Consider the following 14,815-nt stretch of genomic DNA (forward strand, 5'->3'; position numbering starts at 1 on the left):
CAAAGATATTGTGGTGGTTCTGTGGAATCTGAGCATATCACAGGGGTGATTAATAGGAACCCACAGAATAGAAAAAGCTCCAAACCAGACATTTTAGTTTGTAGATGGTCTCGGGCGCTGAGCGTCGGTCCCAGAAGGGTCGAGTTGACTTGTGTCCGCGGGCTTATCCTCCTGTGCTTTATCAGGAACTGGTGGGGAGTTTACTGCTCGCGTCAATCTTTCCGGGACCCACAGCGGCTCGCGACCTGGTTCCTGTGGGAAGACACAAACCGCACCTCGGGTCCAGCTAATCACTGGATCCGGGCCCATCCATAAGGACATCTTTCCATCTAACCAGCCCTTTATCGGTTGGGGACGGATTGCTATGTTCCATGGCAGGGGAATGATTATTGTGGTTTAAATTGAGAAAATTTATGGTAAAGAGTGCCAATGATATTCTTCCTTTGGGCGTTAGGCCATGGCCTATTTTTTGTTTTTGTAAGACATCCTTGAGTGTCCGATGGGATCGCTCAATGATGCCTTGTCCTTGGGGGTTGTAAGGAATGCCATGTTTAAGAGTGACTTCCATTTGTTGACAAAATGTCATAAAAATTTTGCTGGTATAGGCAGGACCATTGTCTGTTTTTAGTATATTGGGCTTTCCCCAAGCAGCCCAGGCTGCCAGGCAATGATTAATAACGTGGGTGGCCCTTTCTCCGGGTTCTGCCGAGGCAAACATAACCTGGGAGGCGGTATCTACCGAAACATGAACATATTTAAGTTTTCCGAATTCTGGGATGTGTGTAACATCCATTTGCCAAATATGATTTGGGCGAAGTCCTCTTGGGTTAATGCCAATAGATTGTTGGGGTGAAGAGATCACACAAGCTGGGCAATACCGTACAATCTCTCGTGCTTGTGCTCTCGTGATGTTGAAGCGCGCCATGAGGGTGCGGGCATTAACATGGAACTGAGAGTGGAATTTTTGGGCTGCTTCCAGAGGGTTGGGAAAGGTGAAGACCCATATCGGGCGCGTGGCCGAGTCTGCCAAGGCATTGCCCTCCGCCAAGGGCCCAGGTAAATCAGTATGGACTCTGATATGTGAGATGAACACTTTTGAGGTTCTATTCCATACTTGGAGTCTGACAGGAGGTTAACATCACCTGGAAAGTGACGTAAGACCTCCTGTATTATCTGGAGCTCGACCACCTGGGGTTGGTCTGGAGTAAATTGGATAGTTTTTGGCTCTTGACCCGTAACCACATACGCGCCTATGCCTGACTTGGAGCCATCCGTGAAGATTATTGGAGCTCCAGTTATGGGGTATGCGGATGTAACCTTGGGAAAAATCACAGGGTGTACTGTAATAAACTGAAATAGTGGGTCTTTTGGGAATTGATTATCTATGGTCCCTTGAAACGTACACCGGAGAATCGCCCAGGAATCTAGACACGTTGTTAAGGTCTCAATTTGTTCTCTTGTGTATGGTACATGTAGGGAGGAAGGAGGCACCCCAAAGTGTTGTATGGCTCGTGAGATGCCCTCTAAAGACAGGGAAGCAACCGAGTCTGGATAATGATCAATAGCTTTAGCGGGTGACATTTTTGGATGGACCCAAAGCAAGGGTCCCTGTTGCCAAATGACAGCCGTGGGTTGTCTAGCTGTCTTGAGAACGCACAAGGCGAAGATCTTTTCTGGATTGATACGCCTTAGTGCAGCCGTGGTCAGGGCCCGTTCCACAGCTTGTAGTGCCGTCTCGGCCTCCGGCATGAGCTTGTCATTTAAACTTAGGATAGTATCGCGCCTGATGACCAATTTTAATGGTGATACCTGAGAGGAGGTGATAGGCTCGGGAGATAAATGGCGCATTGGGCCCATAAGCTGAAACTGCGTCCTTGATAGCTTTAAGTTGTTTAATTTCTAAGGGCTCATAATATCCTCCTCCTCCCCTGCCTCCTACTTGTACCGGGAATGCATGGAGACCGGAACACTCAAAGGGAAGCCGCGACCATACCCTCTGGTGGAAGGAACATCCTCCTCCCTCCCCAGATGGGGGCGCAGAAGGCAACCCAGGAAGTAGCTCTCCCTCTAACCAGGGCGGTGCCATAGGTTGTGGTGGCAGCCCAGGGAGCAACTCCTCTTCCGGCCACGGCGGTGCTATCTTCCCGAGCCCTGAATTCGCGAACTTGCCAAAGGGCGGAAGGGCTTAGTGGGGCCTGGCACCCTGAAGGGGGTGATCGTGGGTGTTTGGTTCCCCTTTTTATCTTCCCGAGCCCTAAGTTCCTTTTTTAACGGTGTAGGAGGGTCATGCTTAGCAAAGACGACCTCCTCTTCTGAGCCTTCCGAATCAGAATCAGAATTAGAGCCCTGAGGGTCCTCCGGAGACCCACAATCGGCAGTGGCTCCGGGCTCCTCTGAGCATTCCGATCGAGCTCTATCAAAAGCCTGTCGGGCTGTATTAGCGAAGCGAAAGCAAAACAGATGCAAAGGGAAAAGAAAAGAAAAAAAAACCCAGCGTCCACTCGTGTGGCACTCAAAATCTGTTAGGTGCGTCCACCCAACCCAGGTGACCCAGTACTCACCTGTCCCGGGAACCGCTGTATCTCACGTAGCTGATCAGGGTGAAGAGAAGAGGCGCTCGCGGCCTTCCGTTGTTATTGAGCCAGGTCCTCCGTCGTACCGCAGGCGACAGCAATCGCACCTCCCGGCCGAAGAGGCACGTCGCTGAGTCTTTTACCTTTTTCCCCGTACGGGCGGCCACCAGATGACCGGAGCCGCGGGAGACAGGAGACCAAACTCGAGCAGGATCAGCTCTCAAACTTTATTACGTACAGCGAACCGGACCTAACAAGGTCCGCCACCCTCAACGTTGGTTCCTCTTCCGCCGTTGGGGGCAGGAACAACCTCTTATAAGGGGAAGCAGTATCCAATCACAGAGAAGCGCGCCTAACAAGCTGATAGGCTAGCGTCACGGGTAACTGGGCAGATATGACAATTTGGCGGGCTTGTTCAGGCCGGGAAGAACCCGGAAGCAGGAAATGGGCGCCATCTCAGGTGGCTTCCCACAAGGGCATAACAGCGAAACAGGGCAGATCAAAACATAACCATTTAAGCAGAATAGTGTTTCACCACCAGATAATCCTGACCCAAAAATAGTTACCATATTGACTCCCTCCCTGAAGTCCTTGAGTACAACTTCATATACTGTAGCATTAAGTATATCAAAACAATGTAAAACCATTTAAGAGAATGACAGCATTACAGAGTATTTAGAATCGACTAACAGAAAATGAATAATGGTTTCTGTATAATCTCCTTGTCTTTAAAAGGTTTTTGCTTATACTATCGTACATAATAAAATCCAGTAAGATACAACCTATTTAGACCATTGGAGACAGAAGGACAAAAGCTAGATGAGACTTCACAACAAGATGATACTAAATCAGTATTACCTATTAAGATGTCATTTTCTCCAAAATAGCTTTTCCTATCATCCAATCTTCTCTGTCTCATTTCTGTTGAGCTCTTATTCTGTCAGTAGCTGTCAGTTTGTCTTCTTCACTTTGTTCTCTGCTCCATTCGTTGTGGCCTCCACTATTTCTGGATTCTTTGTATTTTTCTTTTTTTAGAATATCCTGCAATACTCTCTGTAGAGTTGAATTGGTGGTTGCAAATTCCCCCAGTTCCTCTTTATCCTGGAAGCACCTTGTTTTTCCATCAATTTCCAGGGACAGTTGTGCAGGATATCTCAATCTTGGCTGGAGATTATTATCTTTCAAAGCTTGAATTATTTCCCCCCACGCTCTTCGTGATTTGATGGTTTGTGTAGAGAAATCTACTGTAATTCTGATGGGTGCTCCCTTGTAAGTAGTCTGTTTCTTGTCTCTGACAGCTTTTAATATTCTGTTCTTGTATTGAATTTCTGGAATTTTTATTATTATATGCCTGGGTGTTTCTCTGTTAGGGTTGTAGGTAGCTGGGGTCCTGTATGCCTCATACATTTGAGTATCTTTACCTGTTGCTAAATTAGGAAAATTCTCCTGGATTATTTCTGTGAGTAGCTTTTGTAGTTCACTTGTTTGTGTCCCTACTTCTTCTTTTATGTTCTTAATCCTTAAGTTATGGATCCTGTTATCATCTTCTTGTCTTTGTATTATTGCTGTTTGTTTCTTTGTTATTTTTAAGAAGTTTTTCATTTCATTCTCCCATATTACAATTCTGCCCTCCAGTTCAGATAGTCTGTCCTTAGTTTCTTTCAAGCTGTTATGCCAGTCTTCGATAGACTTCTTAGTTTCTTGGTAGTCCCTTTGAACCTGCTTCACGTATTCTATGCTTTCCCTGTTTTCTCCATCAAACAATTCTCCCCTCTTTTTCTGTTCTTCCATTCCACCATCTGTTTTTTCTTGGGTGGGGCTTAGCATTTCTCTAACTATTTTGCATACTTCTAGCTTCAGGTCGTTGATAACTTCATTCCTGAATTGGTCTATGAGGCTCTCTATATGGTGCTTTATGTGTATTGGTGCGGTGTCCGCTATTGCCTGTTTCTCAGAATTGGGGGCCGAGGAGCCTTTCTTGTTGCTGCCTCTTCCCATATTCTCTGTTCCTTATATATGCAAGCTTATATGAGAGGCCCAACTTCTCTCCCTGTCAGCCACAGCCTGATCGAATTGCGCCGGTTAGGTGTTCCCACTCACTGCTGCGCACCAGGCAGCCTACGTCAGGCTCTGGGATCTGGGTTGGGCCAGCCTACGGGGTCCGCCGGCAGCGTCACGCAGGCCAGGCACTTTTCACCAATCCCGCCCGAGAGGGGAATGTGTCGCTGGAGTCGCCACCGCGCCCTGCTCCCGCAGGACTGCTCGGGCCCAGAAAGTCCGCTGGAGTCAAACTGTGGTGGAGTGTCAGTTTCTCTCACTCACCTCGCCACAAGTCAGAACATGCCTCCCTGCCCGTCCTGTTTTCAACTCCGTTCGCAGACTCCCGTTCTCAGAGTTTCCGCGCGTCTCTCTCCTTGCCGAGCCGGTGTAGAGGCAGCCAGCCACCGTGCGGCGGGAAACCCAAATCGCGGCTTCCAATGGCGCAGGGTCCAGCCTCAGCAGCGAGACTTTTCTGTTCCTGTTTTAGCACCAGGACTGCATTCGAAGTTGGTTTCTCTCAGCCGAGTTCGTTCCTGAGTCAACAGAGCATAACTCCACCTGCTTATGTCTATTTAGTCCGCACCATACCTGGCTTCTGAGCCTAGTTTTTCAGAGAGCCTCCGGTAGTTGCTGTTATCTGTCCGCCATGATCTCCCGGAAGTCCAGTTTGGTTATTTCATAAATAGGTTTGTTTCTTTGCTAGAGAATACAGTTGTATATATATAGATTGGACTTGCTTGTATTTAGGGCAATTGTAGGAAACATTTGCCGGGGGAAGGGCATAGAAATGAGGAAAAACAGCTGCATAAGGCTTTTCTACAAATAAACGGCATATACAGTTAAACTCAAGGGCGGTGGATGATAAGTCATACGGGAGACTTGCCACTGACAGCGAGGACCTCAGGGAAGGAGAGGAGGAAATGTGAACGAGGGTTACTGGCAGAGAAACCGAGAGATGTGGTGATGGAGCAGTCCTAAAAGCACACACCAGGAAGTGCAGGTATATAGGTACATGCAGTGGAAGAGTGAGGCAGAACAGTGAAAAAGAGAGCTGGACAACCAGTGACAGGAATTAATCAATGAACAGGGAAACTAGGGTGTGTCTAACCTTTCAACCTAACATCCTCCTCCCGCTCTACTCAGGCCTCGTACCCTCAGAAACCTGTGTCCTGCCCTAGCATCCCATCTTCCTGCTTTACGTCAGTCTCCCTCTCCTAAATCTTCATCTCCTCCTGCCCACACACTTAAACATGTGCATGGCTCCTCTTTATAACACAGCTAAAAGCCCCTCCTTAATGTCCCCAGTCCCTCTCAGGCCCTGAAACTACTGCCTTCTCTCTCTTATACAACCACACTTTTCTGGAATTTACTACCTGTGCCTTCCCCCTTTCTTGTCCTCAGCAAGGTCATCAGTAATGTGCTGGCTGTTAAATCGGGTCCAAACAGCATTGTTGGCTATGCTGTCCTTGCAGGGCACATGGCCCTGCTGTCATTCCCATGCTTTTCTGGTTTGCTTTCTATGTTACAGAAAGTACTATCTTTTAAAAGTGTGTGCCTTCTTCAACAGAATACAGGCAGGCTTTCTTGTTTCTGTTCATACCCAATTCTTTCTTCCATTCACACATTAACTCTGTAATTTCCTAAAGGAGTGAACCCAAGTTATGTTTCACAATTCCTTTGATTTTGCCATGCAGATACATAAAGAATTAGGTAACACTAGCCAACAGTAGCTAAGTATGTTTTCTTTATGTGTTATTTTGTTTCTACTTGAGGATACTAAAACACTGTCATATACCACATTTCATAGTTATTCTTTTTCTTTTAGACTACAAACGAGAATTGGACTCCATGCATATTAAATGAAGCAGAAAAAATTATATACAAGGTTTTGTATTATTATTATTAGAGTAAAAATTCTTTTGTTAGTTTTCTAGGTGCAAGTACTTAATGTCTTTCCTTGAAATGGTGGAGCAGAATGTGCTCTTGGGGTGAATTGAAAGTCCAAAGTCTAGTTCTGGCTCTGCTTCTTACTGTGTGACTCTCAATCTTAGGTTGTTCGTCTGTAAGGTGAAGAATATGGTATTTTATGAAGCATTAGGTAATTGAGATACTATTAGATTTTTTTAAAGGAAGTAAAGGTTTATTAGCTCAGTTTGTGGAGGTTTCAGTCCATAATCAGCTGGTTCTAAGTCTTGGGGTGGTATGGGAAAGGGGCAACCGTTCATGGTGGTGGAAGACAGCAAAAGAAATGAGCAAAAGAGGCGCAAGCCTCTTCTGTTCTTTTACATTGTGTGTGGGCTGCCTACCCTAGGCTGGGTGTAGACTCACACCCCCCATCCCAACAGGAGACGATGAATCAATCACAACTCTAGATTCAGTCACCACTGGAAAGCCAGTCTTTCTGACTGTATAAGGCTTTGGGGAACATCTAGACACAAACCATAGCGTTCTGCCCCTCGCCCCCCAAAGACTCATGTACATCTCTTTATGCAAAAGACATTTGGTCCATTGCTAAGAGTTGCTGAAGTCCTAACAGTTCCAGCATTGCTGAAAAGTCCAAGTCTCAAGATCTAAGGCAAACTGTTAGCTGTGAGTCTTTGTATGAATGAAAAGAGACTTAAACTTCCAGGATGCAATGGCACAATACAGGCATTTCCATTCCAAAATGTACAAGCAGGGTATAAAGGAATGGGACAAAGCAAGTCCAGAATCCAGCAGGGCAAACATTAAGTCCTATAGTTCCTGTAGTTCCATGTCCAGCCTTGGAGGCAATCTGTGGCAAGTTGTGAACTCCAGAGGGCTTGGGTGACTGCCCCATGGCACTTCTGATGGTAGTGGCACCTAGGGCTTCTCTCTTGACCCCCTCTGCTTTTGCTTTACACTCAAACCTTTTATACACTGCCCTCTTAGGAGCACACTTGCTTTGCTCTGAAATCTAGGCAGAAGCCGTCCTGGCTCAACAACTCTGCCATCCTGTGTCTTGATCCCGCAACTCTGCTATCTGTGTGCACCTTCAGTTGGCTGCGCAAGCCTAGCTGAAGACCTAGAGTTCATGGCAGTGCCCTCCATGAGTCCAACTGGAGGCCTGGAGCGCACCACAGTATCTCATGTAAGTCAGAGATGCTGTTAGGTTTTGTAGGAAAAGTATTCTCTGGTTAAGTGAGGCTACTAATTTTAAGTAGCAAGCATGCTGTAATTAAACAGGTGTGTTTCATTTTATTGTAAGCTAAGGGCTTCAAGGTACTTTAATATGCTAATAAGTGCAGTGAACCTCCTACTGCAATGTTCATAGTGTTAGCGGTCCTCACTGTGTTGGTTAGAGATGCTCTGGCACCACCCTCCCCTCCCTTGGAGACAGTCACTGGTGTCTGCCAGAGGTGTCATTTCTTCTGTGTCTAGCAGAATGTTTCCTGGATCTGCTAACTGCTAAACTCAGGTCAGTTTGATAGTTGAATGAATGAATATCTTGGAAATTGTGTTCTTGGGCACACAGTTTAGCAAATACTAAGCTTAATAATAGAGACTGTGAACATATTTTCCTTTAACTTTGCATTATTTTCTTTAAAAGTTCAAAGTGGCAGTTGGTTAATCTCAGGGTTGTGAACATGAGCGTAGTCTTCTACCATAGTTTGCTTTATCTTTTGTGTTTGTTCATTGCTTGACAGTTTTTCTTTTCTTTCCTAGCTAATCCGACTGGATAGTCTCAGTGCTTACTGGAATGTGAACTGCCGCCTGTCCTACCAGGGGTCCCGAGAACAGATCTTGGTAATTTTGGAAGAGCCACCTCCACTCCCTAATTATGTTGTATGACAGAGCCCCTCAATGAGGACAGGGCACAGTCCTTTGTTTAACTTGTATGTCACTGAATTGGAAGTGTGAAAAACAGTGTTGAAATCTGTATGCCTTCAAGATAGTTTCTGATTTGAATGTTTTGTGAAATTGTTCGCTACATAGTGATGTAAGAACCTATAAAACTTAAAAACTTCATTTGGGCTTTTATACTCATTTTAATGGCACTCTTAGATTGTAATATTTTATTTGACAATGATTATGAATATTGTAAACAAAGACAAGAAAATAGGGAAAGAGATGTCAACCAACTCATCACCTAAGAAATTCTGTAGGGCACACAAACACATGAAAAGATGTATAAACATCTTGATTCTGTAGGGAAATACAAGTGAAAACCAAAGTGAGATAATGTTATAATTTCCTGGAATTCTTATACGAAGCTGGTGAGAATGCCGAATTGGTAAAATCATTTTGTAAATCAGTCTGTCAGTTTCTCGTAGCTAATGTTACACTGAGTGTTTGTCCTCTATTTATCCACAAGAGAAGAGAATTATATCCACAGAAACATAGACAGATGTTCAGGGTACCTTCTAAGAGTAAGAACTATAAACAACCCAAATGTCTATTAGATGATTAATACTACATCCAGTTAAAGGGCAAGAATTATTAATACAATAATAAGGACCAGTGTTAAAATAATTACGCTGGCTAAAAGAAACCATACTGTACTTCTTAAAAAAAGCATAGGAACTGCAAATGATCTGTAGAACAAAAAGTAAATCCGTGGTTGCCTGGAAGTCAGTGGTGGGGAGGAACTGGGGCTTGTAAAGGGACGAAGTGAAACTTGGGATGATGAGTATATTCATTATCTCTACCGCAACAATAATGTCATGAATATACTCCATGTCAGAATGCATCGTAGTGTGTATTTTGTGTGTGTACTTTGTGTGTGTGTGTGTGTGTGTGTGTGTTTGAGACAAAATCTCAGTGTGTATTACTACAGCCTGGCTCTAAACTTACTTATGTAGTCTAGACTGGGCTTGACCTCAACGGAGATCTTCCTCAGCCTCCCAAGTGCTGAGATTAGAGGTGTGCATCACCATGCCTGGCTAAAAACATGTGTTGTACCTTAAAAGGTGGCGAAGTGATGAAAATGACTTAATGTGTGGTCTGGGTATACAACTAAAAAGACCAAAAGTAGGACTTAAACATGTTCTTATGCTGGTGTTCATGGCAGTAAATAACTTAACCTTTGACTAGAAATTTGTAGGAGTATACATATATATGGGTTTTTTTAAAGTCAGAGAGAGGGGCAGTGTGATGCCACATGCCTGTAATCCCAGCACTCGGGAGGCTGAGCAGGAGGACCATTGAGTTTGAGGCCACCTTACGGGTACAGAGTGAGCACAAGACCAGCCTGAGCTACATAGTGAGACCCTGACTTCAAAAAAGAAAAAAAGGGGGAAATAATATTACAATGTAGACATTTAGTGTTTTAAAAATTACCACTTTCTATATTTTTAGTATGCTAGAGAAATATATCTGTAAATGATACTCAGCATGTTTTTCCTATAGACTAATTAGTTACAAAGAGAGGAATAAAAATATTGATGTAATAACCAAGTTGTTTCTCGTATATGTGGCTGAATCTGTTTGCAGCTTCTTTTCTAGTCTCAAAAAATTTAAATGCTTTCTTTAGGATCAACTGAAAAATGAAATTCTTACCAAGTAGACAGAGACCTCCAAACCATCAATACAGTAAGTACTAGTAAGTTGTAGTGGAATATTTTACCGCACTTTCTTATTAAGTTATGTGGACAAGAAGAGCACACTCATTTTATGCCTTCATTTCATGGCTAGAGCGCTGTGCTGCTTGGGAATAGCTCGAAAGGCATCTGCTGGAGAAGGAGGCAGGAGGGCCCAAAAGCCGTCAGCTCCTTGTAGCCAACCTTCTTTGGCTTCCATGTTTTCTTTATGCCTTGTAATTGTACTCATTTTAGGACTTAGCATTTCTTTTTCTTTCTTTATAAAAGATAACCAAGTCTCTGACCCCTGGGTATTAAGCATTCCTCCTCTGTGCTGCCACTATTCTTGCAAGATAAATCTGCCCATATTTTTAAAGTGAGCTTTTCTGTTTTTTGACAATGTCACCTTTATTTGAAAGGTGTCTTTCCCATATTTTCTCTATTTCAGTTTCATTCTAAAGAAGGTATTGGTTTGCTTTTGCTTATTGTGTCCCTTTGTAATTGTCCTCAGCTTTTTTTAAATTGAACTTTTAAGACCTTCGCTTACCAGGCAGGTACTTAGCCGCTGAGTTATGGCCCTAACTGTCCTCAGCTTTTGTACCTGTGTTCTTCCATATTGTGTATTCGACTGGTTTACTTCTGTTGTCTTCTTCCTGTTCTCTTGCTGTTGGATGATGGTTGTCACTTTCTATCCTACTCATACTCCTCTCCTTAGTGATGGTAGTTTTCAAGCGCTGTTTGTGAAAGCCTTTAGTTTTTTTGCAGGGATGGAGGTGGGTTTGTTACTGGGAATCAAACTCAGGGCAGCCACTGTGCTGCAGCTGTGTCTGCAATAGCATTTAGTTTCATTGATGGATAAACGAATACAAAAACACTACAGCTTCATTCTTTGGGCTCATCTATATCTTGTAGCTAAGTTAACACTTTTCATAATTTTACGAGCATCATAAAGTGTTGTAACAGTTGAAATTATATTCACAAAGCTTATCACCTTGCTTTGAGCTATCATCTTTGCTAATACACATTTTTTTCAGCCTCCAAATTACATTATTTATTTCATTGTAATAGTACATGTGTCATGAGTATTTTAAAAATCATAAAGTAGTGGTGTCTTTTAGGTATTTAATTTTATTCATGATTCTGTTCCTAAATTTTAGCAATGATTAAGGAAAATTAATTGTATTTTATTTCATTTTATTAGTATATTTAGTGAATAATAAGTGTATTAAATGCTTTGTGCAAGGGTAAAGAAACTTAATTTTATACAGACTGAGTAGCCAAAGGTAGACTGTGTTATGTACATTTCTTACCTAGGAGTACAGGACTTCAGTGTGTATACAAACATTTATTGGCAGGGTGAAGATGAACAGCTACTTTACATGTTTTTGGGAGTGATTTTATTTTATTTTCGATCATTTTACTTCTAAAATAATAGTGCTCTCAGATTATTTAAGTTGTTCATATGTAAGGGTGTATAAACATACTCATATCTTCTCATGTGATGTCAGTTTTCCAGCCAATATCAGCCTCTGCAAAACTCTACATGAATCCTCATGCAGAAGTAGAACTCAAAACTCCCAAATTAGATTGGAGCATAGAAGTGCAGAATATTGCCATTGAGCTGACCAAGCCCCAGGTGAGATGCAAGGGCACGTTAGTAGTTTTGAATCTAGGTCGCTTTTGTCTTTTGTGATGATTCTTTTGTGAAATCTGTTGGTTCTCTTTGTTTGTTTTGTGGAGATTTTACTTTTCAAGTAATCTTTTTCTGAAAAAAAAATTTCAAGCTGAAGAATTTTTTTTCATTTATCTGACTTTAGATGTTGCAGAATCTTATCAAACTATAATGAATAATATTTTCATTTATTTAAATTTTAATGTGGTTTTTCCTTTCTTAGTTTTTAACACTAGACCTTCATGTTAAGTGTTGTCTATTTTGTAAAATAAGTGTCTTGGCAGCTTTTTTCTTTTTGTTTCCCAAGTATAGTTGTATGACTGATTTGAGTTGCAGATTTAGGTATGAGATTTGGCCAAGAGAGTTTAGCCCAGTACTGTCTAGTTATTATACAGCACTTTTGTAATGTTAGATGTTCTGGTTAGCTACATTAGCAAAGCAAAAAAATGAGATTAACTTTAATAACCTATTTTATTTAGCTTAATATTTCCAAAATCTTATCATTGCAACTTGTCATCATAAAAAATTTCAAAGAAATATTTTACATCTTTTCTCTCCCCCTTCAGTCTTTGAAATACAGATATGTTCTTAATTTAAATACATTTAAGTTTGCACTAGACATGAATGTACGTAACCGTTGAATTGCTTTAAGAAAATTGGCAAGGAGCAAACTGAAGTTGCCTTTTCTTTGGTCTTGCTTGCATTCGAGTTCGCTCTGTGTATATCTCGTGCCGTGCCGTTTGAAGTGTTGAAGTGTTTGAAATCCACACATTGTTGTGATGGTGGTAAGCTAGTTGGTTAGTTTTATCCTGTTTAGTTGCATAGCGGTTTCCTGGAGCAGTTTGAAAATTAACTCATAGATAGCTACCAGTGAAGTTATGATCCAGCAGACATGGAAATAGTTTTAAAAATAAACTAGTTCAGAAATAAGTAGAACTAGGTTGTTAAGAAGTTCAGAGAAGAAGTCTTAGAGTAAAAAATATAATAAAATTTGACATTTATTGAAAATGTGTAATATAATGAACCTGGTTTTTTGTTTTGTTTTAATAGTACTTAAGTATGATTGACCTTTTGGAATCATTGGATTATATGGTTAGAAATGTACGTTATAGGAAATATAAACCTAATTTACCGCTTCATACCAATTGTAGGCAATGGTAAGTATGAGCTTGCTTTTTTTATTTTATGAGAAGCATAATTATACAATATGTCAAAATTAAGAGACCTGTAAGCAATGTAGTATACCCACTCAGAAAAAAATAGGGTCTTCCCCTCCTCTCCAAAAGCCAAGGAGGGACATCTTTTATATGGTTGTGGTACTTTTTTGGTAAGCACATCCTCTTTTTTCTTGCATCTACAGTTCCAAATTTTTTAACTTAGTATTTAAGATTTTCAGCATTTAAAAAACCCTGCTTTCTCTGTAGTCATTTACCGGGACCTAAGATTGTAACCATGCTGGAATACTATCATGTGTTGCTTAGCAGTGGCGGTAACTTCTGAAACATGTATCTGTATGTATTTACTTCCTGAACTTGCTGAACTGGGATAGCTGTGAGGGCAAGAGGGTCTGTAATCTTACAGGACCACCAGGGCATATGTGGTCTGCTGGGTGCCAAAGAGTTGATTTGCTTTGGCATACCTTCTTCCTGGAGGGTGTTCATTCTGAATGTATTTAAGCCAGAGAACTATAATTCAGAACACTGTTACAGTGGAAATTTTATTCCAAGATATTTAACAGTGCAATATCTAAAAGTCAGAGCTATTTTCCTTGATTTCTCTTAAATGTTTTATGTGCATATGCATTAAAAAGTTTTGATTTTCAGGTGGAAGTATGCCATTGATTCAGTTCTTGAAGTTCATATAAGAAGATGTACACAGATGTGGTCATGGTGTAACATAAAGAAGCATAGAGAGTTACTCAAGAGTTATAAAATCGCTTACAAGAATAAGCTAACTCAGACTAAACTCTCGGAAGAAATCCAGAAACAAATTCAGGTATACTTTGTGCACAGTGGTGAGAGCCCTTAATTGTCTGATCACCTTTTAATGTTGATTCTTCACTTATTTGAATTAAAATATAATTTTAGAACAGCTTGTGAGAGGATTTTATAGGAAATTTAAGAGTATGTTTTTCCCAATTTTTTTTTCTTTAATAAAATCTTTTCCCAGTCCTGAGAACAGATGAAATAATGTTACTGTAAACCCTTTTGGTAGATGTTTAGGGTTTTGTAATAGCATTTTTATGTATTTATTGGTTAGCTCTGTTTACATGTTTTTCTCTTAAAAGTTCCGTATTTATGTGACCATGGCTTTTTTAAAAAAGAGTTTAAGGCATTATTTTTTAAAACAGCTTTTAGTCTGGGGTAGGACAGAGGTTTATTTGTTCTTATAACAGATAGAAAATATACTGAATACATAATTTGTCATATGATCTGGATTATAGAACTCTTTCTGCCACTGATTGATAATGCGAAGTACAAGTTGAATTTGTGGTATTGTGAAATACGTAACAATCACTAGCATAATATATTAGAATTGGCATAGGTATCAGAGTCAGCTGAATTTGGGCTCAGGGCTTATGAAGTGTTCTGATCTTGGACACGAGTTTCTTAAGTCTGTTATTCTGAGGTAGGAAGTAGAAACAGTGCCTGTCTTACAAGTTGTGAGAATTGCATAAGATAATACATAAAGGACCTAAAATACAAGTCATCTGGGAAATGTTAAATACTTCCTACATACTTCATTGTAAATTCTGAAATTCAGTTTCTACTTTAGCTTACTTACTGACTTGCAGAATTTTATATTCTTAATATTTTGTGTGTTTTGCAATGATGCCTTTAGTATGATAATTGTGAAATAATATGGAAAGTAGGAAGTGTAGGAAGTAAGGCTACTACCTAAAAGAAATCCTTTTTCTCAATATTTTTGTTGCCATGTACATGTAAAGCTGTCTGTGATTTTTAAAGTTTCACAGAAAAGTTCTTATTTTCTTA

At 41.1% G+C, this 14,815-nt stretch overlaps 1 protein-coding gene across 1 annotated transcript in view; it reads left to right on the forward strand.

Moving 5' to 3' along the window:
* LOC106027030 (intermembrane lipid transfer protein VPS13C-like) overlaps nt 1-14,815 on the forward strand; it is a 74,566-nt gene that overhangs the window by 31,243 nt on the left and 28,508 nt on the right. The window contains exons 8-13 of the mRNA XM_063243578.1: nt 6,439-6,498; nt 8,298-8,378; nt 10,105-10,163; nt 11,659-11,786; nt 12,873-12,979; nt 13,646-13,817. Coding sequence (XP_063099648.1) covers nt 10,118-10,163; nt 11,659-11,786; nt 12,873-12,979; nt 13,646-13,817 — 453 coding nt within the window. The 5' untranslated portion in view covers nt 6,439-6,498; nt 8,298-8,378; nt 10,105-10,117. The remainder of the gene's footprint in view (nt 1-6,438; nt 6,499-8,297; nt 8,379-10,104; nt 10,164-11,658; nt 11,787-12,872; nt 12,980-13,645; nt 13,818-14,815) is intronic.

Source organism: Cavia porcellus, unplaced genomic scaffold (genome assembly GCF_034190915.1).
Source record: "Cavia porcellus strain 051 isolate PalLab524CR breed Dunkin Hartley unplaced genomic scaffold, mCavPor4.1 scaffold_38, whole genome shotgun sequence".
NCBI classification, from domain to species: domain Eukaryota; kingdom Metazoa; phylum Chordata; class Mammalia; order Rodentia; family Caviidae; genus Cavia; species Cavia porcellus.